A 26496-nucleotide genomic window follows, 5' to 3' on the forward strand; every position below is an offset into this window, starting at 1 on the left:
GTGAGACTCCAACTCAAAAAAAAAAAAAAAAAAGTTATGAAAATAGAGGTGGCCACTTAATTATATACTTTAAAATGGTTAATTTTAAGTTGTATGAATTTTATCTCAAAAATTCAAATAGCAAATCAAAAAAAGAAAGAAATACAGTGTGTACTCTATATATTATATAAGATCCCCAGCCAAATCCAGGGCAGTATCTGGGATAAAATGCATTAGCATTTCTACAACAGAACTTAAGTCCACATTTTACACAATAAGTACAACTATAAAATAAATATATATGTACACACACACATATATCAATAATAATCAATAATAGCCTCTTATAAGTTTAGTTCAGGTTTTGCTACCCAAGAAAGTCAAGTCAGATCATGACCTAGGTAGAAAACCACATATGCCATACTGCTGACTGCTGTAGTAGAGCTGTATCCTCTAAAACAATAAGTCCTACTCCCTGTAAACATGAACTTACTGGAAGCAGGGTCTCTGCAAATGTAACTAAGATATAAGTTACGATGAGGTTATACTGGAGTAGGGTAGTTCCTTAAGCCAGTATGACACTGTCCTTATAAGAAAGAAGACACACAGAGGAGAATGCCATGAAGACACAAGACACAGGGAAGATGGACATGGACCACAGACACAGAGACTGAAGAGATGTATACCTGGAAGCCAAGAAATGCCAAAGGTTGCCTGCAACGACCAGAAGCTAAAAGAGACAGTGTGGCCCTGCTGATACCTTGACTTTGAACTTCTGGCCTCTAGAACCATGAATAAATAAAGTTCTATTGTTTTAAGCCACCCACTTTGTGGTGCTTTGTTTCGGCAGCCAGGAAAATATGCTAGCCAAAGTACCACCTGAATTCGCTGTTACAAATTGCTTTTTAATCTAATTTATGATCTTACCACTAAGCAAATTCCTCTTCTAACACGTCTTTTACTACACTGGGTAATTTACTTAATTAAAAAATCTTATATGATACAGATCTCACCTCCTTTTCACTGGATTGATTAAAATTGCTTCAAATAGTTCATATATAGTCTGACAGACATAATCAACATATATGTTTTCCCAACTTACAGACACAAACTTACCTTAGTTTTTCCAAGGCACTTTCTCGTTCAATGCGAAGTTTAGCCAAAGATTTGTTCTCAGCTTTAAATTTCTCTATTTCTGTTTCTAATTCAATAACTTTCTCTCTCAAAACCTGGGATCGAGCACTGTCACCTATAAAATAGATAATGAACTTCACAAAAGGTTTACAGCAGCAAAAACACTAGTTAGCTAGTAACACTAAGAGCCAAGAAAATGGCAAATGCCCTTGCCATTAAAATTCATTAGAGGTGAGTAGATTGCCTGAGCCTGCGAGTTTGAGACCAGCCCGGGCAACTTGGCAAGACCTCATCTCTACAATAGATTAAAAAAAATTAACTGGGTGCGGTAGGGCACGCCTGTAGTTCCAGCTACTTGGAAGGTTGAGGTGGAAGGATCGCCGGAGCCCAGCACATTGACGCTGGAGTGGCTATGAGTGTGCCACAGCACTCCAGCCTGGGCGACAGAGTAAGACTGCAACTCGGGAAAAAAAAAAAAGCATTAGAAACAATGCTTCAAGTAACAAAAAGGAAAAAAAAATAAATTGGCCTAACTTTCCAGAGGACACTAGTCTAAATGTAAGAAAATTAAATTATTCTGCCTGAAAAGAACATCAACCTGACGAGGAATCAGTATGATACATAAAAAGAATCACTCAAGGTCAGGTGCAGTAATCCAGCCTATAATCCAGCACCTTTGGGAGGTCAAGGCAGGAGTGTCGCTTGAGCCCAGGAGTTCAAGACAAGTCTAGAGAAGAGAGCAAGACCCTGTCTCTACAAAAAATTAAAAAATTAGCCAGGCATAGTGGCATGCACCTATAGTCCCAGTTACTTGGGAGGCTGAGGCAGAAAGACCACCAGAGCCCAGGAGGTTGAGGCTATGGTGAGCCGTAATCATGCCACTGCACTCCAGTCTGGGTGACAAGAGTAAGACCCTGACTCAAAAAAAAAAATCAGCCGGACGTGGTGGCTCACATCTATAATCCCAGCACTTTGGGAAGCCAAGGTGAGAGGATTGCCTGAGCCCATGAGTTCAAGACCAACAACTTGGTGAGACCTCATCTCTACAGTAAGTCAAAAAATTAGCCGAGCTTCATGGCGTGTGCCTGTAGTTCCAGCTACTTGGAAGGCTGAGGCAGAAGGATTGTCTGAGCCTCACAGGTCAAGGCTATGTGTGCCACTGCACTCCAGCTTGGGCGAAGAGTGAGACTCCGACTCAAAAAAAAAAAAAAATCATTCAAATCAATTTTTTAAAAGATTGATATATAAAAATAGCTTTCGAATATGAATAAATAATTCATAAGAGATCTAAAGGGCTAACTAACTAAAATCAAAGTTTTTTATTTTATTTTATTATTTTATTTTTTTGAGTTGGAGTCTCACTCTGTCACCCAGACTGGAGGGCAGTGGCCGCTCCTGGCCACCGCAGCCTCGACCTGCTGGGCTCCGGCGATCCCTCCGCCTCAGCCCTCCGAGTAGCTGGAACTACAAGCGTGCACTACCACACCCGGCTAATTTTTTATTTATTGTAGAGATAAGGTCTCGCCAAGTTGCCCAGGCGGGTCTTGAACTCTCAGGCTCAGGCAATCCACTCACTTCAGCCTCCCAAAGCGCTGGGATTACATGCTGAGCCTCCAAGCCCGGCTTAAAATCAAAGTTTACTACCTACTATTAAAAATGTAAATTAAGATCATTCCCTTATCAAACTTGCTATTTACAAAATAAAATAGTCAATGCTTCTGTTCTTCATTTGAAACATTTTATCAATGGGCACTACCCTCTTAGAAAAATAAATCTGATCTCAATATCACAAAGCTAAAAGGACGAGGCAAGTTATAGCACACATCTCTATCATGCCAAAAGTACACAGGAAAAAGACTGAAGGAAATATCCCCAAAGGGCACAGCAGTTATCTTTGGATAGTTTAGTTATAAATATGTTTGCTTCTATACTTTTTAAATTTCTAAACTTTCTGTAAAAAAATTAGTTTTAAAATCAGAATTTTGGCCAGGTGCAGTGGCTCAAACCTGTAGTCTCAGCACTTTGGGAAGCTGAGTTGGGAAGGATGCTTGGGGCCAGAAGTTCAAAGCCAGCCTTAGCAACATAGCTAGATATCTCTACAAAAGAACAAAATTAGTTGGGTGTGGTGGTGCCTGTGGCTGAGGGGAGAAAATCATTTGACCCAGGAGTTCAAGGTTACTGTGAGCTATGATCACGCCACTGCACTCCAGTCTGGAATTTTTCTTTTTTTTTTTTTTTTTTTTGAGTCGGAGTCTCACTCTGTTGCCCAGGTTGGAATGCAGTGACACGCTGCTCATGGCCACCACATCCTCAACCTGCCGGGCTCAGGCAATCCTTCTGCCTCAGTCTTCCAAGTAGCTGGAACTAAAGACATGCGCTACCACGCCCAGCTAATTTTTTTTTTTATTTATTGTAGAGACCAGGTCTCACCATGTTACCCAGGCTGGTCTCGAAGCCCTGGGTTCAGGCAATCCTCTCGCCTCGGCCTCCCAAAGAGCTGAGATTCCACAGGCTTGAGCCACTGCGCTTACCTGGAAAAACTTTTGAGCAAGACCCCATCTCTAAAAAAATAAAAATTTAAATTAAAAAAAAAATAGCCAGGCGTAGTGCCTCACGCCTTTAATCCCAGCACTTTGGGAGGCTGAGGTGAGAGGATTGCCTGAGCCCAGGGGTACGAGACCAGCCTGGGCAGTATGGCAAGACCTCATATCTACATAAATCAAAAAATTAGCTGGGCATGCTGGTGCACACCTATAGTTCCAGCTACTTGGAAGGATCACCTGAACCAGCAGGTCAAGTCTGCAGTGGCTGTGAGCATGCCACTGCACTTCAGCCTGGGTGACAGAGTGAGGCTCCAACTCAAAAAAATAATTATTATTATTTTTTTTTTTTAAATTACTAAGTTAAAATTTATATTTTAAAGCACCTATGCTCTGTTAAGCATTCAGAGCTTATAATACAATGAAAAGCAGTCTTCCAATGTGAGCTTAAAAAGCCCACCATATTAACTGAATACTACACAGCCATTAAACAGAATGAGACAGATGTATAAAAGCTTTAGAACAATCTTCAAAATTTATAAGCAGGCCAGGTATGGTGGCTCACACCTATAATCCCAGCACTTTCAAGTGTTTGAGAACAGCCTGGGGAGCATAGTGAGACCTTTGTCTCTATAAAAAATAAAAAATAAATCATCATAAACAAGGTGCAGGATGATTTGTAAAAAGCACATTCTCATTTGTACAGAAAGGAAATTATATACACACTCACACGTTTTATATTTGTGAACACACAAGTGAAATGGTAATGTTGGCACCTCTAGGAAGGGGGACTAGGACCAGGAGAAGAAAGGAAAACTTAGAAACCTAAATGTTATCTATTTTTTTTTTTTTAGTTGTAGTCTCACTCTGTCGCCCAGATTGGAGTGCAGTGCTCCCGGCCACCGCAGCCTCGACCTGCTGGGCTCCGGCGATCCTTCTGCCTCAGCCTTCCAAGTAGCCGGAATTACAGGCATGTGCTACCACGCCCAGCGTGGTAAAATAAATTTTTTGATTTATTGTAGAGATGAGGTCTCGCTGCCCAGGCGGGTCTCGAACCCGCGGGCTCAGGCAATCCACTCACCTCAACCTCCCAAAGGTGCGGATTACAGGCTGAGCCACTGAGCCCAGCTTATCTCACTTTATAATAAAGTAACTAATTTTAAAGCCTTGGGAAAGTTAAAACACAAGCTTGAAAAATCTGAAAGTACAATTCATCCGAATCTCTCATACTAGTCACTATTACATTACTTAGACCCACAAAAAAATCCCCACAATTTTACAAATCAACCATTAATTTTATTTCTACTGAGCAACAAGCAAAGAGGATTTTAGGCATTCTGACAGCCTACTGGTAAAGCAGATGTTAAACTGATGATATTCTGAGACATATTTTGTAATGCTCTGACTTACCAGATGGTTGGTCTTGACTTATGTTTAACTTGGGCTCATTTCCCAAGTGTGAATCTGGTTTTGGTTTTGGTTTTAAAGAAGGGAAGAATTTCATCATCAGCTCCGACGCAGGAGGAGGACTTCTGCTCCTCCTGGACTTGCTCAAGCCTTCCCCCTTCTTGACTGGTGCAACCTTCCTTTTTATTGCTTTGTCTAGGACACACATTTCGCTCGGATTAGGATAGTGTGTCTGGGGCATTCCGTAAATGGCTTCATCCCCAGGAATAACATCATATTTACACAAATGCTCTTCGAGGTCAGTCCAAGTTCTTTCATCATCAAAGTCAATATTACTAACGCTTAGAGATAAGGATCTTCTTGAGGACTCAGACCCTTTATGCTTCATGCTTTCTATGACAATGGACTCATCACCAGTAGAATCTTTATCAGACAAATCCAGATCGACATCTCTCCTTTCGGCTTCTTGAGTCCTGGTGTCCCGAAAAGGCCCCTTGCCACTGCAGACCTGTGGACTATCCTCGCTGCTGCTGGAACCCCCCGCTCCCTCCTCAGCTGCTGGTTTGATAGTACTATCAAGCTGTTCCTTAGAGTCAGTACTACTGTCACCATTTGCGTCCCCTTCATCATCACTTGCATTCCATCGAGCTGGACGGTCAGACGTGCTCTTCCGGAAGGCTTTCCTACTGATTTCACAAGACTCTTCCCTCAGCCCATCAGGTGAGGAGCCTGGACCCAGTTGTTTGGGTGTGGTCTCACACTCACTCTTCTTCCCACGCGTAGTATGCTCCAGATCCTCAGTGTAGTTACACCGACTAAGGGGATCCACGGGATTTGCCCTTTCCTGCTGCACAGTTTTGACAGGGGTGGAAGACATCTGGTGATCTTTCATGATCTGTTGATCCCTTTCTAAGATTTTCAGTACAAATGAGGAATTACTAGAAAATGATATTTCATCAGCAGCTTGTTCTAAAAACAAAAATTCATCTAATTCCAAGTTTTCCTTTTCCTTTTCTCGTTCCCAATTCTCTAGCTTTCTCTGAAGAGAAACGTCAAGAGAAGATTCCAACTCTTTCACGGTCTCCCTCATGGGGCTCTTGGAAGCCACATAGCTGACCAGTCCCATCGAGAGAGGAAGTCTGTCTTTACCTGGAGTCTTACTCCACATTTTGCAACCAGTATCATAAGGTTTTGGCCACTCAGGTACATTTTCTTTATGATTAGATTCGACTGCTTTTTCTAATCTGATCTGGTCTCTTAGTTGCCCGTTGCATTTCTTCCCTGTCTGCATTTTCAGTCCCGATGGAGAGAGGCTTTTTCTATTATGACTTTTAAGCACCTTTGGCTTCTGCCTGAGGATGATAGAGCCGTCCCTGGTTCTAGTTTTGCTGTCCTTTGTAACAGCAGGGTTCTCTGCACACAGTTCTTTATGTACAAGAGCAGTTTTCCGCTGGAATTGGTATCTATCTCTTTTAAACAGAGGTTGGTCTTCTGAAGTGCTCTGGCTTTCTTTCCCTTTTTGAAACTTAGATTTACCATTAGTAAATCTAGCTAAACCTTCTCCTCGTTTTAAAAATGGTTGTTTTGGTTTTGCTTTAATTAGCAATGGTCCTTCTGCTTCCTAAAATAAAAATAATATTTGAATTAATTCTGATATATCCAAGTAATCTCCCAGTTATTTTTAGAGCAAATCATAAATAAATCTCTAAAGCTTTAAAATCACTTAATCAAAATACTACAAATGCTAACCCTTAGCTGTTTTTGTTTCCGTTCTTGTTCTTCCAACCGAATCTGTTCTTCTAAATAGTCTTCAAATGTCTGTTTCCTTTCTCTAATAGCAGCTTTAATAGGCCTAATCATAAACACAAAGTTATTTAACATGCAAATCATAATGTTTGGATACTTTACACTTTAATGTAACATGGACACCCTTGACTACAATGAGAACTAGTCTTTTTCAAAGTCTGGAACTTCCTTGAAGAATCTAATAAAGTTACAATCCCTCTCCACCCCCTAAAATACAGAAACTGTACAACACTCTGCATATGACTTAGGAGTCCTCAAGAACCCTCTGAAGTCTATCTACTGACTGTAGACTAACAGAGTAATATATTCATCATTTAACTTTAAAATATATTTCCAAAACAGGTCTTTAAATATGCATTTTTAATTAAGAAAGGTCCTTAACTAACAATGTGAATAGAGTAATAATCAGAAAAATCATTTTGCCCATACTATAACACACATTAAAAATTTTCAAATATATAAGAAAATAATAAACAACCTATTAAAGGTAAAATACTTTATCTTTCCCATAACATTTTAAAATTCTATAGCTAAACTAATCATGTAATTACAATTGATAAGTGACACCAAATGCGAGATGCCAATACTTTTCTCTTCTCCAAAATAGGATTTAACAATTTGAGAGAAGATTAATTTTATCCAGATGTTTCTCTTTGTTCATGGCCAGGTTCAGTGGCTCAGCCTGTAATCCCAGCACTTTGGGAGGCCAAGGCGAGTGGACTGCTTGAGCCCATGGGTTCAAAACCAGCCCAGGTAACTTGGTGAGACCTCGTCTCTACAGTAAATCAAATATTAGCTGGGCATGGGAGCACACGCCTGTAGTTCCGGCTACTTGGAAAGCTGAGGCGGAGGGATCGCCGGAGTCCAGCAGGTCGAGGCTGCAGTACCCGGAAGCGTGCCACTGCACTCCAGTCTGGGCGACAGAGTGAGACTCCAACTCAAAAAAACAAAACAAAACACTTTGCTCACAGTGTCAAAGCTACCGTGATAAGTCTTCTCAACCTTGCTGTTGTCAACAGTATGTGATAAGTTGCATCTTCAACCTCACACTTAAAAGCATATTCAAGTGAAAACAAGTATAGCTCTTCAAACAAAGAAAGTACTCCATAATAAAGGCTAGCTAGTACATTTAACTGTCACATTTCTTATCCCTTTCAACATGAACAATACCTTTCTTCAATATTAACCACTTCTGAGGAATCACCAATTTTTTTTAAGTTCATATCATTCCCTTCCTGAATGTGTTCCGCCATTTTCTCCCAACATGATAAAACACCTTCTCCTAGAATAAAAATTACAAACAATTTAGTTCAAAAATGGCAAATTAAAGTCTTAAAACATGAGAATTTTATAAATTACTATGCTAAAAATATTTTTAACTAAAAGTAATGCATGCCAAATATTTTAGAATGCTCAAGGACTTCTTAAATAACCCCAATTAAGACACTTGACATTCTTCAAAAGGCCAACATCATGGAAAAAAATATGGGCTTTTCTAACATAAAAAAGACTAAAGAGTTATAACAAACACAATGCATGTATTTGGCTGGATTCTGATTTTTTTAAAAAAATGTTTAAAAGACATTTTGATGATAATGGGGGAATTCCAAAATGAACCTGTATATTAAGGAATTATTGTCAATTTCTTTAGATATAATAATGGCATGGTGGTTACATAAATGAATGTCCTAATTGTCTTTTTTTTTTTTTTTTTGAGTTGGAGTCTCACTCTGTCACCCAGGCTGGAGTGCAGTGTCACGCTCATGGCCACTGCAGCCTTGACCTACTGGGCTCAGGTGATCCTTCCACCTCAACCTTCCTGTAGTTGGAACCACAGGCACATGCCACCACATCCAGCTAATTTTGTGATTTATTGTAGAGACAAGGTCTCGCCATGTTGCTCAGACTGGTCTCAAACCCCTGAGCTCAGGCAATCCTCTCCCTTCTGCCTCCCAAAGTGCTGGGATTACAGATATGAGCCACAGCGCCCGGCGAATGTCTTAATTTTCACTTGATGTATACGGAAATATTTGGAATGAAGTAACATGATGCCTGCATATTACTTTCGAAATAGTTCAGAAAATTATAAGATACAAATATAAATATAGGCCAGGCTCAGTGACTCAGCCTGTAATCCCAGCATTTTGGGAGGGCGAGGAGAGTAGATTGCCTGAGACCACGAGTTCGAGACCAGCCTGGGCAACTTGGCGAGACCTCGTCTCTACAATAAAATTAAAAATAGCCAGGTGTGGTAGCAGGCGTCTGTAGTTCGGATACTAAGAAGGCTGAGGTGGAAGGATTGTGGGAGCCCAGAAGGTCAGCACTGGCGTAGGCATGAGTGTGCATGCCACTGCACTGCAGCCTGGGCAAAGGAGTGAGACTCTGACTCTAAAATAAATAAATAAATAAAGATAGATACACATATATATACACATACACACATATACTGACAAGTAAATATGGCAAAATAGTGACCACTAAATCTAGGTGGCAGTATATGCTTTTTTTTTTTGAGTTGGAGTCTCACTCTGTCACCCAGACTGGAGTGCAGTGGCCGATCCCGGCCACCGCAGCCTTGACCTGCTGCGCTCCAGCGATCCTTCCACCTCAGCCTTCCAAGTAGCTGGAACTTCAGGCGCACACTACCACGCCTGGCTGATTTTTGATTTATTGTAAAGATGAGGTCTCGCCAAGTTGCCCAGGCGGGTCGCGAACCCGCAGGCTCAGGCAATCCACTCGCCTCAGCCTCCCAAAGCCCAGAATTACAGGCTGAGCCACCGAGCCCGGCTATATTTATATATTTGTAATCACTGCAGTGGTCTTTCAACTTTTCTGGATTTTTCGAGTTTTCTAAAATAAAAGGTTAGGGAAGCATATTGTATTTAAAAAGAAGAAAAACATACTTGAGTTCTTGGTACCAAGGGATTAACTCTAAATTAGGAATAAGGCATTATGTACATATGTGTTCAGTCTTAAACAGTAAATATAGCAACTTTTGCTATGTTATTTGTATTTTTCTTCTTATTTTAAGAGACACGGTCTTGCTCTGTTGCCCAGGCTGGAGTATAGTCACACCATCATAGCTCAATACAGTCTCCAACTCCTGGGCTCAAGTCCAGTCTGCCTTAGCCTCCTCAGTAGCCAGAACTACATATGTGCACCACATCATGCCCAGCTAATTTTTTTTTGGTAGAGACAGGGCCTCGCAATTTTGCCCAGGCTAGTCTCAAACTCCTGGCCTCAAGCAATCCTCCAGCCTCGGCCTCCCAAAGTGCTGGGATTACAGGCATGAGCTACCTGTGTATGTGTATTTTTCTGTAACTTAAATCATTCAAAAGAGCACATTCACCATTAAAAATAAAAATAAAAATAAATTTTAAAAGCATTGGACACAACCATGTTCTACCACAAAGAACATTAAATGCAAGTATATTATTTGACAGCTAGCATAATGACAAACATTAAAATTATGGTCATGAAGGCAACACAATGTACTATGAGAATTTTCTACACCTCATCCACAAGGGCACCTGCATAATGAACATTTGTATGCCTAACCTTGACTTGTACCCCACATCTTTAAAAAATTAAAAGTTAAAAAAAAAGAATTTTCTGTGTTGAGTGGGAAAGGAACTCTATATTACTATATAATCTCCTATGATTACAACAGTGCAAAGGAAAGGGGAGATGGGAGCAGGACTAGGACTTTAAAGGGCGGGAAATGCTGAGAGCCACATGAGCTTGCACCACCCACCACAGAGCACCAGCAGTTCTCTGGCAGAAATGTGCTGGGTATGAGAATACAGAAGACAGTGAAGACAACCGGGTGTGTGGGTTAGGGTATTTCTTTTATGAGTAATAACACCCATCTATTTCCCATATTTCACATCTTCTATCAGGTCCCACACTACCACCAAGCACATCTTAAACCAACCTCCAACTATTTCTAAGCTCACAAAGAAAAAAGATACATACAGAACGTGCTGCCTCCCTTTTCTGAAGACCCCATGCTACCATGCATAGTTTGAAGTTGACATGAGTGTTACGACTGCTCTTGGAAAAATAAAATCCTAGCCCAGCTCTGGGTCTCAGCCAGGCTAAGCAGTCATGCACCATGGATCTTATAATCACATGCAGAGGGGACTGGGCATGGTGGCTCATGCCTGTTATCCCAGCACTTTGGAAGGTCAAGGTGAGAGGATTGCTTGAGCCCAGGAGTTTGAGACCAGCCTAAGCTACATAGTGAGTTCTTGTCTCTACAAAAAAATTAAAAATTAGCCTGAGCCAGGCTAGGTGGCTCAGCCTGTAATCCCATGCCTTTGGGAGGCTGAGGTGAGTGGATTGCCTGAGCCCACGGGTTCAAGACCCACCTGGGCAACTTGGTGAGACCTCATCTCTACCATAAATCAAAAATTAGCCGGGCGTGGTAGCGTGTGCCTGTAGTTTCAGCTACTTGGAAGGCTGAGGCGGAAGGATCCCCGGAGTCCAGCAGGTCGAGGCTGCGGTGGCCAGGAGCGGCCACTGCACGCCAGTCTGGGCAACAGAGTGAGACTCCAACTCAAAAAAAAAAAAATTAGCCTGGGTATGGTGGTGCACACCTTTAGTCCCAACTACCTGAGAGGCCAAGGAAAGAGGATCGCTTTAGTCCAGGAAGACAAGGCTGCAGTGAGCTGTGATCGTGCTACCACTCCAGCCTGGGTGACAGAGTGAGACCCCAACTCAAAAATAAAATAAAACTACAGGGGACAGGAAAACACACACACACACACAGGGGACAGGAAAACACACACACACACACACACACACACACACAAAGAGCTGGCATGGTAGTGCAAGTGTATAGTCCCAGTTACTCAGGAGACATAGGTGGGAGGATCGCTTGAGCACAGGTGTCCCTCAGCCTGGCCAACATAGCAAGAACTCATCTCTAAAAAAAATTTAACAACAAAAATGCAAAAAGCAACTTCATAGCACTGTTAATTAAGTACAGAAGAGAGAAATATAGTAACTTACCTGTAGGATGGTTATGGTTTTCTTCCTTTGAATCATCTTTTTCCACAGGGGCTTCTTGATGCTGTGCCTCATAAAACAAATTGGGAGAAGTCCTTTTTGAAGCTAAGACAAAATCTTGATGAGTAGTTCCACAGAAGTTCTTTTGTTCATCGGATGAAATGCTGGAAGCCTGTGATTTTTCTTGGGTTTGATTTATGCAAACATGGGATGGTAAGAAGGGCGTGGCTCTCTCTCCAGTAGTTGAATTTCCTGGCGATCTGTGCTTCTGGCTCTGAATGTCAGGCACTGAGGGCAAACCTTATAATTATGATAAGTAACAAGGTGATGACTTCTTTCAACAGTCTCTCTTCTCTGCCCAGTAATGACTTCACCCCACGAAGTCTTCATGGTGATAAAAAATATTTTTTCTCCTTATTTGGAAATGGTGTTTAACAAAATCATGACACTTTACAATTCCAAAGGAGCCTTCACATAATTTTATGTGGGCACCACCTAACACCTGTCCCATTCATGAGAACAGTAGGTGGTGGCAACGCTGCAGCCCTCCGACTGGTGGTTAGACACAGAGCACCAATGCAGATGGTGATGCAAATGATCTGCGCACTCCCCAATAACTAGTTCCTGCACTTTAGATTACTGTTGGGAGCCGGCCACGCCCACTGAGCGTTAGGGATCAGGGAGGGCCGTGGACCCCGAGACCACTAGGATGTGTTCGGGAGCCGTTGACCCCATTTTCCTCCTCCTTTTACCATGCAGCGCAAGTAACCTAAAGGAACTCTGCTGATCTAAGCTGAAGACTCTGTGACTGTGACAGGCATGGCTCACTCTAGAAACCCATTGTTCCTGTTTCCCATAAACTGTGGTTTCGGCTTAGGTATTAGATATAATTCAAATTCAGGTCACATTTGGGAGCCTTTTATATGGTACAAGCCTCTTTATAAGATTTAAAAGTAAATTTGTAGAATTAGTATATAATTACGGAGAGCTGTTTTCAGCTTTTCAATGGTATAGATGACTATCTAGAGTTATCAGAAATGGCCCAGCCAAAGTTTGGGCTGGGCCACATTCCTGAGGGCCCAGCGTGTTCCTTGGACTGGGCTGCATTCTTTAGGCCGGATATAGCTACAGTTAGTGTAGGGTTTTTCTACCTATTATAGAAATTGAATTTATTTTATTCATAGAAAGTACTGTAGAATAGGTCATGCTAACGTCAGGGAATCATGTTAGTTCAAGCATGATCAATCATGATATTCTGAGGTTTAATAAGAATACAGTTAACTTTAGAAATTTCATTGTCTCCATTTTCTACTATTGTGGTTTTGGCCTTAGTACATTTACAGTTTATATTTGGGTTTTATTTTTAGAAGCTTTGCTGCTGCTGATCAGCTTTATATATCAGGACTAGGAATGAGAAACTTTCAGAGAAATTAGGATAGCTATACAGGACTTCAGAATAGCCATTTTGTTAAGAGATTGTAATAGATTGTTCCAAAGTGGTCCACTGTGAACCTTGGACTGGGCCACATTCTTTAGGAATTGGTTTAAGCTATAATTAAGAGCTTCCATAGCATTGTGTAAGTAGTATTAGCATAGAATAGAAAGATAATAAAATTTAAGTTAGTCATCATGGGTGTTGTGTGTGCATGAGCTTTAGAAATTACTGATTATCCGAACATCATGATGCTAGTAGGGATTGTTTCACTGCTTTTGAAGAGCATTAACTAGCAAAGGGAACAATAAGACAATCTTGGGGTTTGTCCTTCCTCATACCTGAGAAAACATCTGGTGGGTGGGGGACGCCCCTCCTGCACCTGGCTTTGTGTTCCCATGAAAGACTTGTGAGACTGTCTGGGTAAAATTTGGGGATAAATACCTGCTGTAACTTTCAATAAAACGGCTTCTGCTCATTTCACTGAACAGTTGTCCACTTTCTTTCTTTCTCTGTATATCTATCCCTCCATCTTTCTTTCAATATCAATTCCTACTACAGAATCGGCTTCTGCGATAGACAGAATCCAATCTCTTTCTTTCTCCCCCCTTTTCTCTTTCTTTCTCTTTATTTCTCCAGAATAATTGCTGACACTGCCACACCTTCCAAGGGACCTCCTAAATCTCCCCAAAACTTGCAGGGGCTGGCCCCCTGCAGATTACCCTTTAAATGTTGGTATTGTAGGGTGGTGACTTTCCTTTTGTCCTTTTTTTTCGTTTCTAAATTTCCTGTGTTACTTTTTGTCTGTTTTGTTTAAGTCTCTGCTTTTGAAATAACCCAATAAACAGAGAGAAAGTTCTCTTCCTGCCCATCTCTAAGTTTCATATCCACACCATGAGCTTGACAACTAAGCAGTACTTCAAGACTGTTAAGATATGATTAGCCGGGCTCGGTGGCTCAGCCTGTAATCCCAGCACTTTGGGAGGCTGAGGTGAGTGAACTGCCTGAGCCCGTGAGTTTGAGACCCGCTTGGGCAACTTGGCGAGACCTCATCTCTACAATAAATCAAAATGAGCCGGGCATGGTAGCACGCGCCTGTAGTTCCAGCTACTTGGAAGGCTGAGGCAGAAGGATCGCCGGAGCCCAGTAGGTCGAGGCTGCAGTGGCCGAGAGCGGCCACTGCACTCCAATCTGGGTGACAGAGTAAGACTCCAACTCAAAAAAGAAAATAAATATATATATATATAATGATTGATGGTGATATTAATGCCATTCTTTGATATTGTATAATAAATTATGTCAACATTTTTAAGATCTGCATAACTCAGTGAACCACTATTTTCCAAATGACCATGCACCAGAGCATGTGTCATAAAAAAAACTATTCAAAATGCCAAGATATTCAGTATTTTTAAATATTGTATTTTAATGTAATAGAGAACAAAAGTTTCATTAATATGGTCCTAGATTCCATACTGCAAATAACTTTTAATAAATGACCACTTGGAAAGATGCAATATCAAAGAAGAATAAGGACCATTATCTGAAAAGGCTATTATTATTATTATTTTTTTTTTTTTTTGAGTTGGAGTCTCACTCTATTGTCCAGACTGGAGTGCAGTGGCCGCTCCCGGCCACCGCAGCCTCGTCCTGCTGGGCTCCGGCGATCCTTCTACTTCAGCCTTCCAAGTAGCCGGAATTACAGGCATGCGCTACCATGCCCAGCTGATTTTTTGAATTATTGTAGAGATGAGGTCTTGCTGCCCAGGCGGGTCTTGGACCCGCGGGCTCAGGCAATTCACTTACCTCAGCCTCCCAAAGGCGCGGGATTACAGGCTGAGCCACCGAGCCCGGCTCTAACTTCTTTCTTTTAATTTTCTGTAGAGACAGCATCTCGTTGTTTTGCTCAGGCTGGTCTCAAACTCCTGAGCTCAAGCAATCTTCTGCCTCAGCCTCCCAAAGCATTGAGAATATAGATGTGAGCCACCATAACCAGCTGATTTTTCATTTAGGGCAGAGGCAAGAGGATTGCTTAAGTCCAGGAGTTTGAGACCAGCCTAGGCAACACAGCAAAACTAGTCAGGTGTGGTGGCACTACTTGGGAGACCTGAGGTGGATCCCCTGAGCCCAGGAGGTTGACACTGTAATGAGCTGTGATTGTGCCACTGTACTGCAGCAACAGAGTAAGACTCCACAATTTAAAAACAAATTTTATTTATGATAAAATGTAGCCGGGCTCAGTGGCTCAGCCTGTAATCCCGCACCTTTGGGAGGCTGAGGTGAGTGGATTGCCTGAGCCCGCAGGTTCGAAACCCGCCTGGGCAGCGAGACCTCATCTCTACAATAAATCAAAAAATCAACCGGGCATGGTAGCGCATACCTGTAATTCCAGTTACTTGGAAGGCTGAGGCAGAAGGATCACCGGAGCCCAGCAGGTCGAGGCTGCGGTGGCCGGGAGCAGCCACTGAACTCCAATCTGGGCGATAGAGTGAGACTCCAACTCAAAAAAAAAAAAAATGTAATTGATTTATATTTTTTTGGAGAGACAGGATCTCACTCTGTCACCCAGGCTAGAGTGCAATGAATCCTAGCTCATAGCTCACTGCAGCCTCAAATTCTTTTAGGCTTAAGTGATCCTCCTTCCCATCTCAGCCTCTAGAGCAGCTGGAATAACAGGCACACACCATCACACCTATATTTTTTGGTAGAAGCAGAGTCTTCTTATGTTGTGCCTGGGCTAATCTTGAACTCCTGGACTCAAGTGACCCTCCACCTCAAGTGCTGGGATTACAAGCATGATCCATCATGACCAACCAGTTTGTTATTATCCTAAATGAATAGTTTTTAAATGTCTCAAAAAATGGTACACATTAATATCACCATCAATCACATTTAATTACTAATACAGTAAAGTATTGATAAGTTAACTCACATAACAAAAGTTCTTGGGGTTCTCAACAATTTAAGAATGCTGGCAAGCATGGTGGCTCACGCCTGTAATCCTAGCAATTTGGGAGGCCAAGGAGAGAGGACTGCTTGAACCCAGGAGTTCAAGACCAGCCTAGACAAGAGAGTGAGACCTTGTCTCTAAAAAATAAAATAAATACATACATTAAAAAAATGTAAAGCTGGGCTCAGTGGCTCAGTCTGTAATCCCACGCCTTTGGGAGGCTGAGGTGAGTGGAATGCCTGAGCCCGTAGGTTCGAGACCCGCCTGAGCAACTTGGTGAGACCTCATCTCTACAATAAATCAAAAAATTAGCCGGGCGTGGTAGCGCACGCCTGTAGTTCCAGCTACTTGGAAGGCTGAGGCGGAAGGATTGCTGGAGCCTAGCAGGTCCAGGTTGCAGTGGCCAGGAGCGGCCACTGCACTCCAGTCTGGGCAATAGAGTGACTCCAACTCAAAAAAAAAAAAAAAAAAGATGTTTTCTATCTTCTCCATGACAAACACCCAAGTTTCTAAAACCATTTTTCACTTGATACAATTTTTCATGACCAACCACACCACATCCTTGCACCCAGACATACTTTGCACTCATTTGCCAATGTCTTTTCTTCCTCATATTCTCAATGCCTGGCACCTCTGGGCAGAACCGGACTTGCCTGTATCAGTAAAATGTGTCTCTTAAAAGGTAGCAGCAAAAAGTAAACATACTGCTCCAGCTCAGTTTTTCAAACTGCGGGACACAATCCATGAGTAATCTTTCTCATCAAGTTGGGTACGGTGGCTCACACCTGTAATCCCAGCACTTTGGGAGGCTGAGGTGAGAGCACTGCCTGAGCTCATGAGTTTAAGACCAGCTTGGGCCACCTGGCAAGACCTCATCTCTACAATAAATCAAGAAAAATTAGCCAGGTGTGATAGCACACACCTGTAGTTCCAGCTACTTGGAAGGCTGAGGCGAAAGGATCGCCTGAACCTAGCAGGTCAAGGCTGCGGTGGCCATAAGCATACCATTGTACTCCAGCCTGGGCGACAGAGGGAGACTCCAACTCAAAAAAAAAAAACTTTATCATTGGATGCAACAAGTAGCTGGGCACGGTAGCTCACACCTTGAGAGGCCAAGGCAGAAGGATCACTTGAGCCCAGAAATTCAAGACAGCCTGGACAATATAGCAAGACCCTGTTTCTACAAAAAAATAAAAAATTAAAATTAAAAAAAGATGCAAACAGTCGTACCTGGCACTTTTTTTTAATGGCACAGAATTAGGATAAACAAAATAGAAAATATCCTTACTATGTGCCAGGCACACCAATAAGGACTGATAATATGAAACTTCTATACCATCATGAGTCATGATTTTAAATGTTTTTGTTACTATGGAGTGTGGTCAAAAACATTCAAACCACTGATTCAGGTCACCTTTCAATAGTTTTCCCTGATTAGCACATGATACTTTCTGTTAACTAATGTAGCATACAACAAAATACTGTCATCAACTACCAAAGAAAGGATCTTTGGGATGGTGCTTCAGTTGACTTCCACACACATTTACCTATCATACCCAACAGTTTTCCACTCAGCAGGCTAAGGCTGGACACCAGTAGCTCTAGGCTAAATTTGGCTTTTCTTCTAGAGTTTATATGGTTTTTTAAAAATATATAAATGTGAATGCCTTTAAGCAGGGCGTGCACACTTCAGAATGCCACAGCTCCTACTTGTCCCAGCTATAAGACACCTCCATTTCACATGTATCCGCCTGGTTGGAATTTCCCACATGACAGAGGAATGTCAGACGACCACACGTAAGAAACGTACGTCACTGTACAGATGAGACCCTGTGTAAGCAAAGCTTACCTGAAAGTGTGTGCTGCCCAGAAGCCATGGTGAGCAGCTTCTCATGTTCTTCCATGAGTCTTTGCAGCTGCTCTAACTGTTGCCTCTTCAGTTGTTCCTGCTTCTTCTGCTGTACTTCTTTCAGCTTTTTAAACATAAAATTAACTTTACTGAACCAACTTTACATTTTCTTCAGGGAAACCCTTGTTCCTTACATTTATCTTAATCTCTCCTGTCTCCCTCTTCAAATTTTCCCTGATAAAAAGTTTGAGAGAAGGCCGGGTGCGGTGGCTCAAGCCTGTAATCCCAGTACTTTGGGAGGCCGAGGCGAGAGGATTGCCTGAGCGCAGGGGCTCAAGATCAGCCTGGGCAACTTGGTGAGACGTCGTCTCTACAATAAATCAAAAAATTAGCCGGGCATGGTAGCATGGGCCTGTAGTTCCAGCTACCAGGAAGGCTGAGGCGGAAGGATTGTCTGAGCCCAGCAGATCAAGGTTGTGGTGCCAGTGCACTCCAGCCTGGGCGACAGAGTGAGACTCTGACTCAAAAAAAAAAATAAAAAAAGAGAGAGGCCGGGTTCAATTGCTCAGCCTATAATCCCAGCACTTTGGGAGGCCGAGGCCAGTGAATTGTCTGAGTCCATGGGATCGAGACCAGCCCAGGAAACTTGGTCTTATCTCTACAATAAATTAAAATAAATTACCCAGGCATAGTAGCGCACACCTCTAGTTCCGGGTGCTTGGAAGGCTGAGGTGGAAGGATTGCTGGAGCCCAGCAGGTTGATGCTGGGATGGCCCTGAGCATGCCACTGCACTCCAGCCTGGGCGATGGAGTGAGACTCCAAATCAAAAAAATAAAAAAAGTTTGAGAGAGATCCCTAAGTAACTAAATCTGCCTCCAAAACTCTGAAGTCCAACTCTTATGAAGGAAATTATATCACCTACCACAAATAAGAAATAGAAAGTTGTGTAAATCCTTTGATTCATGACATAGGATGGGTATCAGTACCTCAACATTTCTCCCCAATACTTGATCAACTTTTCCTAACTTTTGCCAAATGAGGTAGAAAGTTGAAGATATAAAATTTGCTTAAGTGTCATGATTACAGCTTATACATTAAACACATTTTAATGTTTCATATTAGACAAAAGGCAAAAATCTGGTATTTGGGGGATTCAAAATGAAGGAAAAGAAACAGGAGACCCTACAACAAATGACTTTACTACATAAACAGACACCTGTGGTAACACAAATACACATTAGGCCAAATTCTACTGTACCTGTTCAAGTTTTTTAAAGAGTGGGTCCTTATAAGTCACTTTGAATTCACTTGCAGGGTCTGGGACAACATCCTTTTTGTTCTCTTCCTGGAGTGCAATAGCACCCTGACATGCTGTTTGTGGTCCCTTTTTAACTAAAGGAAAGACTGCATGGGTTTCTGATTTATCTGACTGCAGTGTGTAAGGACTATTAGATTCCAACTTCTGCTCTTCATGAAGTGAATCTTCTTCACTTATAAAGCTGAAGCTACTAGAAAAATGTGGGGCTTTAACAGGAAAGCTGGTAGAAACATCTACAGCTGCTTGCTTCTCTTCATCTGCTTCCAAAGCAGGAAATCCACGATTTAATATGACCCCAGCCCGAGAAGGATTGGCCATCCACTGGGTTAAGAAGTCCTGTCCACTGTTTAACTCGGAAGAGGTTGGCATCAGGAACATTTTAGTCCAATGACAATATACTTAAATAATGTAAAAGCTAGAAGAGAGATTGATTTCCAACACCTGGAGACAAAGATAGTCAACAACAAATATTAATTAAAGCTGTAAGATGTTCTACTCAAAATGAGCCTAAACTTTAGCCCTACAAGAAAATTCATGCAGTATTTCATATATAAAAGACTTTAACCAGCAAAACAGTTGGGTATAAGCTGCATTTCTTTTTGTGTTTGAGTGACAGTCTCATTCTGTTGCCCAGGCTGGAGTGCAATGGCATGCTCATGGCCACTGCAGCCCCGAACTGTTGGGCTCAAGTGATCCTTCCACCTCAGCCTTCTAAGTACCTGGAACTATAGGCGTACACCACCATGCCCAGCTAATTTTTTTTTAATTTATTGTAGAGATGGGGTCTTGCCAAATTGCCCAGGCTGATCTCGAACCCCTGGGCTCAGGCAATCATCTCACCTCCACCTCCCAAAGTGCTGGGATTACAGGCATGAGCCACCACACCTCTTTTTTTTTCTTTAATCTTAAAAATAACCAAGATGAGTGAATCAAAAACCTAAAATCCCTTCTTATCTAATCATTCAGTTGCTAATGATCTTATACAAATGCAAGATTAGTTGAACTGAACTATGGGAGCTAAAACACCTTCAAAGTATTATACATATACACACACAGCCACTACTGATGTCAGATATTACCCACACTAAGCACTTTCTTGCTTCTGGCCCTAGTCCAGCATTACTTCTTTGCCCAACTGGGGAACCCATTTTCTCCCTAATTCAAGAACAAAATTCACCATCACCCATGGCTTTACCTAGCACCATTTCCCCTGTACCTTCCCTGTCTCTCTTCTAACCCCTACCCATCAGGCAGCCCCTCATCTGCACTCCTAGAGGTAAAACAGTGACATCACTATTTTAGCATTTATATTATGACTTGTGGTATTTTGGTTTCACATTCATACTCTACTAACCTGTAGAATTCCTTGAAGACATCTATATATTCACTACTGCCTAGCACCATGCCTGGCAGATAGGAGAACCCTGACAAATGTTTGTTAAAATTAAGTCAAAAATAAATCAAAACTAAGGTTAAGCTAATAATAAATGCCATACTATAGAGGATCATTTGTGTTCAATGTTCAACCATAAACATTACATTGGCTCATGGCACAGAATAGCTGCCGTGTATGAGTTATCAAACTTTAAAATAACCACATTCAGCCAGGCTCGGTGGTTCAGCCTGTAATCCTGCACCTTGGGAGGCTAAGGTGAGTGGATTGCCTGAGCCCGTGGGTTCAAGACCCGCCTGGGCAAGTTGGTGAGACCTCATCTCTACAACAAATCAAAAAATTAGCCAGGTGTGGTAGCGTGTGCCTGTAATTCCAGCTACTTGGAAGGCTGAGGTGGAAGGATCGCTGGAGCCCAGCAGGTCAAGGCTGCGGTGGCCAGAAGCGGCCACTGCACTCCAGTCGAGAGTCCAACTCAAAAGTGAGAGTCCAACTCAAAAAAATAAAATAAAATAAAATAAAATAACCACATTCCTCGTGTAACTTTGTTCCTGTGCGACAGACTTAAACAGGACATCACAGAGAAGATAAGCTCTTTCCCTTTGTAAGTCTAAATTCATTCAACAAACATTTACAGAGTTCCTATTCTGTGCCAGATATGTTTTAGGCCCTTGGTATACAACAGTTCATAAATCAGAGCTAGTGAAGAAAACACACACAAATAAATTATACAGTATATTACCTAGTAATAAGTGCTAAGGAGAAAAATAAAAGCAAAGTGGGAAAAGGAGGTTGCAGATTTAGAGGTGTGCAGCTATCAGGGCAGTGTAAGACTCAGCCACCCAGACTTCCTCACCTTCATCTGCAGGATGCCCCCAACACTCCACTTCCCCAGAAACCCCCAGTTCTCAAAGCCTCGTCACCATTGCCGACCTTGAGTTCTCCAGTAGAGAAGTTGTGCAGGCAGCTGGAAGCACTAGAATGGAATTCATGGAAGAGGCCGAGGCTGTGAGGCATAAATGTGGGCATCCTCAGCATGGAGGTGGAATGTAAAGCCTGGATACTGGATGAGATCGCTAAGGGATTGTGGGTAGTCAAAAAGGAGAACAGATAAAAAGCATAGAGTTCTTGAAGCCAAGTGGTGCAAGTGTTTCACGAAGGAAAGAGCTGTGTTAAATATGCTGGCAGCCGGGCTCGGTGGCTCAGCCTGAAATCCCGTGCCTTTGGGAGGCTGAGGTGAGTGGATTGCCTGAGCCCACGGGTTCGAGACCCGTCTGGGCAGCGAGACCTCATCTCTACAATAAATCCAAAAAAAAATCAGCTGGGCGTGGTAGCGCTTGCCTGTGGTTCCAGCTACTTGGAAGGCTGAGGCGGAAGGATCGCCGGAGCCCAGCAGGTCGAGGCTGCGGTGGCCGGGAGCGTGCCACTGCCCTCCAGCCTGGGCGACAGTGAGACTCCAACTCAATAAATAAATAAATAAATAAATAAATAAATATGCAGGCAACAGCTGAAGGATGAGGGAAGCTAAGAACTCACCTCTGAATCTCACCTCTGAATCTGGTTGGGGGCAAAAGCGTGAATGCGAGGGATGCATGAAGGAGTAAGAGCTTGCAGGCAGTGAGTACAGCTACTTCTTTCCAGGAGTCCTGTCATAAAAGGAAGGAGGTAAGTAACAGTAGCTACACAGAAAAGTAAGGTGAAGTGGGGTACTTTTCCAACAGAATAAAAGCATGTTTATAGGCAGATAAGGATGCGGCGGGGGGGAGCTGCCAAATCATGTTCTTGAGAAGGGGCAAGGAAATCTAGCAGTAGAACGTAGTAGTAGATTCAGTAGTAAAATCTGAAGTAGAATGACATATGTTATTTTTCAGACAAAATTCTAGACTACTTTACCACTATAATACAGCAATATACACAACCAAGAAAGGAAATGAAAAAGGCAATTTGGAGGGAAACAAACATATTTAGTTTCACACTTAGTGTCTCAAGAAACATAAGCATACAAAATTATACTCTGTACTCAGGGTTACTCTGAAAACATTGCTGACAAATTGTCCAAATTGGCATGAGTATGAGAGAAAACCTTTTTTCCTCTTAAAAATACTATTATCATATACCCCCATATACTGTTTAAACAACTGTAGACTTAGACTCCAAATCTGTTTGAATAACCCTAAATCTTAACCCTTTGCACTCGATGTCCCCTTTGAGGGGACACTGTAAATCTAGCAAACCACTCCAATGTCCCCCTCATAATGAGATTGCTGGTGATTATATTCAGGACAAACTTATGTCAGTTCAGTTTTTTAAAAAATGTACGTTTCCTTGAAGTTTTCTATTCAAATTACGCAAAAAAATAAGAGAAATATATATTGAGACATGCATTAAAAAGTATCAGCTGGCGCTACATAGAAAGAGAATGTGTGAAGTGCTTTCACAGTAGTCCACAGACTGGACAATAAATTACATATTATTAGTGTGGGAGGAAGAAAATGAGACCACATTGTCTGCTCTAATAGAAAAACACCAAGTGGGCCGGGTCCGGTGGCTCACCCTGTAATACCAGCACTTTGGGAGGCCGAGGCCCGTGGATTGCCTGAGTTCACAGGTTCGAGACCAGCCCGAACAACTTGGCGAGACCTTGTCTCTACAATAAAAAAAATCAAAAATTAGCTGGGCGTGGTAGCACTCACCTATAGTTACAGCTACTTGGAAGGCCAAGGCAGAAGGATTGCCTGAGCTCAGCAGGTTGAGGCTGCGGTGGATGGGAGTGTGCCACTGCACTCTAGCCTGGGCAACAGAGTGAGACCCCAACTCAAAAAAAAAAAAAAAAAAAAAAAGCCAGGCTCGGTGGCTCAGTCTGTAATCCCACGCCTTTGGGAGGCTGAGGTGAGTGGATTGCCTGAGCCTGCGGGTTCGAGACCCACCTGGGCAGCGAGACCTCATCTTTACAACAAATCAAAAAATCAGCTGGGCGTGGTAGTGCATGCCTGTAATTCCGGTTACTTGGAAGGCTGAGGTGGAAGGATCGTCAGAGCTCAGCAGGTCGAGGCTGCGGTGGCTGGAAGCAGCCACTGCACTCCAGTCTGGGTGACAGAGTGAGACTCTAACTCAAAAAAAAAAAAAAAGAAATTTTCTTTTACTTACTACCCCCTTCCAGTGTTTCAGTCATGGTCACGTACTGGGGCATGCTGATTATCAGGGAAGATGGATATTCAACAATTTTTAAAACATGCTATGAGGACTACAGCATGGCAAAGATAAGGAGCTATGGGAAAATATAGCTGGGGAACCTAACTTAATGGGGGCTAGCAATGAAAGTCCCACTGAGAAAGAAAGCAGTGGGGCGCAGTGGGGAGCTATAGACCATTCAGTAAATGTTCCTACAGGGGACCATACTTAGGCCCAGAGGAAAGGAAGAATATGTAAAAAATGATACCAGATAAAGGCACATTAAGGGTATGAAGAAGCAGCTGAAGGACTAGTTTTATAAGCCTGAAGATGAATTTAACGTTTAATAGGCAGAAATACATTTCTTTTTTTTTTTGAGTTGGAGTCTCACTCTGTCACCCAGATTAGAGTGCAGTGGCCGCTCCCGGTCACCGCAGCCTCGACCTGCTGGGCTCAGGCAATCCTTCCGCCTCAGCCTTCCAAGTAGCTAGAACTACAGGAGCGCACTACCACACCCAGCTAATTTTTTGATTTGTTGTAGAGATGAGGTCTCACAAAGTTGCCCAGGCAGGTCTCAAACCCGTGGGCTCAGGCAATTCACTCACCTCAGCCTCCCAAGGAGCGGGATTATAGGTTGAGCCACCAAGCCCGGCTAGAAATACATTTCTGTTTGAAAGATGTAACCAACTGTGCAGATTATCTCAAATGATTTGGAGGCATTTTAGCATACTGCAGAAATAACTCAGAATACTATTAATATGTACAAATAACTCAGGACACTATTAACATTTTATAAATTCAGAGTATCCCAAAGGAGGTTATGTCAATGGCTGAGAGATATAAGGCATGTTAACATAAAAAGAAATGGAAAGAGTTCAAGAAAAGCCCAACAAGTTTTATGATTGTCTTAATGTTGAAAAATAGTACTAGTTTATCGAAGGTAAAATTTCATTAACACATGGACTTTCAAATGCCTGCCTTCTTAAACTAGGCTTTGTTAGGGTGTTTATTGCAATCAGCATTACCTCTAAGAGTCTTTGACATAAATTATCAGTTGTTACTCTTTTACCTATTACCTATACAACCTACTGCCCCTCCTCTGTCCAGTGAATATATCTTTAGAGTTGGTGGATATATAAATTAGCATAACCTCTGAACTTGGTAATGTATTAATTATAAATAAGTAGCCCTTTTGACTCAGCTATTCCTCTTCTAGGAATGTATTCTGTAATTATGTCTGCAATATTTGTAGCAGCAAAAGACTAACTGAAATGTCTAATGCAGGACTAGATGAATAGACTATGGTACACTGGTATGCTACCCAGCTGCTACAGAATATGTGAACCACCTTTAAGATGTCATAAGTGGCCGGGCTCAGTGGCTCAGCCTGTAATCCCAGCACTTTTGGGAGGCCGAGGCGAGACCTGCCCGGACAATTTGGCAAGACCTCATCTCTACAATACATCAAAAATTCGCTGGGCATGGTAGTGTGCATCTGTAGTTCCGGCTACGTGGAAGGCTGAGGTGGAAGGATCCCAGTAGGTCGAGGCTGCAGTGGCCAGAAGTGTGCCACTGCACTCCAGTTTGGGCGACAGAGTGAGACTCCCACTCAAAAAAACAAAAATGTTGTGTTACAAGTAAAGAAATGTCTATGAGGATGGTGGTCTGAGTAAAAACAGGAAAACTTACCTCCTATTCAAACTCAATAGAAATGTTAAATATTTTTTTAAGGAGCCAGGTGGTGGCTCAGCCTGTAATCCCGCGCTTTGGGAGGCCAAGGTAAGTGGATTGCCTGAGCCTGCAGGTTCGAGACCGGCCTGGGCAACTTGGCGAGACATCACATCTCTACAATAAAAATCAAAAAATTAGCCGGGCATGGTAGCATGCGCCTGTAATTCCAGCTACTTGGAAGGCTGAGGCGGAAGGATAGCCGGAGCCCAGCAGGTTGAGGTTGCGGTGGCTGGGAGCGTGCCACTGCACTCCAGTCTGGGTGACAGAGTGAGACTCCAACTCGGGGAAAAAAAAGAAACAAATATTTGTTTAAGGATGTTCCCAGGACAGGCTTGGTGGCTCTGCCTGTAATCCAGTACTTTGGGAGGCCAAGGTGTGTGGACTGTTTAGGACCACGGATTTGAGACTAGCCCGAGTAACTTGGGGAGACCTTGTCTCTACACTAAATCAAAAAAATTAGCTGGGTATGGTAGTGCGTGCCTGTAGTTCAGCTATTTGGAAGGCTGAGGTAGAAGGATCACTGGAGCCCAGCAGGTCAACACTGAGGTGGCTATGACTGTGCCACTGCACCCCGGCCTGGGTGACAGAATGAGATTCCAACTCAAAAAAATAAAAAATAAGGCTGTCCCCAAAGCAGGGTTATAGATAGGGGCTTATTATATCTTGCATATTTTTAAAGAATTTTCCATAATGAAATATTTCCATTAAAAAAACCCATATTAGTCAGGCTCGGTGGCTCAGCCTGTAATCCCGCGCCTTTGGGAGGCTGAGGTGAGTG

At 42.5% G+C, this 26496-nt stretch overlaps 1 protein-coding gene across 1 annotated transcript in view; it reads right to left on the reverse strand.

Annotated features, from left to right (window-relative positions):
- Positions 1-19868, reverse strand: part of CENPJ (centromere protein J) — a 36976-nt gene extending 17108 nt beyond the window's left edge. Inside the window, exons 1-7 of the mRNA XM_008056621.2 lie at positions 19367-19868; positions 18108-18231; positions 11880-12176; positions 8037-8148; positions 6810-6912; positions 5064-6681; positions 1096-1228 (exon numbers count right to left, since the gene is read on the reverse strand). Of these exons, the coding sequence (XP_008054812.1) occupies positions 1096-1228; positions 5064-6681; positions 6810-6912; positions 8037-8148; positions 11880-12176; positions 18108-18231; positions 19367-19804 (2825 nt within the window). The 5' untranslated portion in view covers positions 19805-19868. The remainder of the gene's footprint in view (positions 1-1095; positions 1229-5063; positions 6682-6809; positions 6913-8036; positions 8149-11879; positions 12177-18107; positions 18232-19366) is intronic.
- Positions 19869-26496: the final 6628 nt, after the last annotated feature.

The sequence above is a fragment of the Carlito syrichta genome, unplaced genomic scaffold, assembly GCF_000164805.1.
Source record: "Carlito syrichta isolate Samal-C Ts95f unplaced genomic scaffold, Tarsius_syrichta-2.0.1 Scaffold302419, whole genome shotgun sequence".
NCBI lineage: Eukaryota > Metazoa > Chordata > Mammalia > Primates > Tarsiidae > Carlito > Carlito syrichta.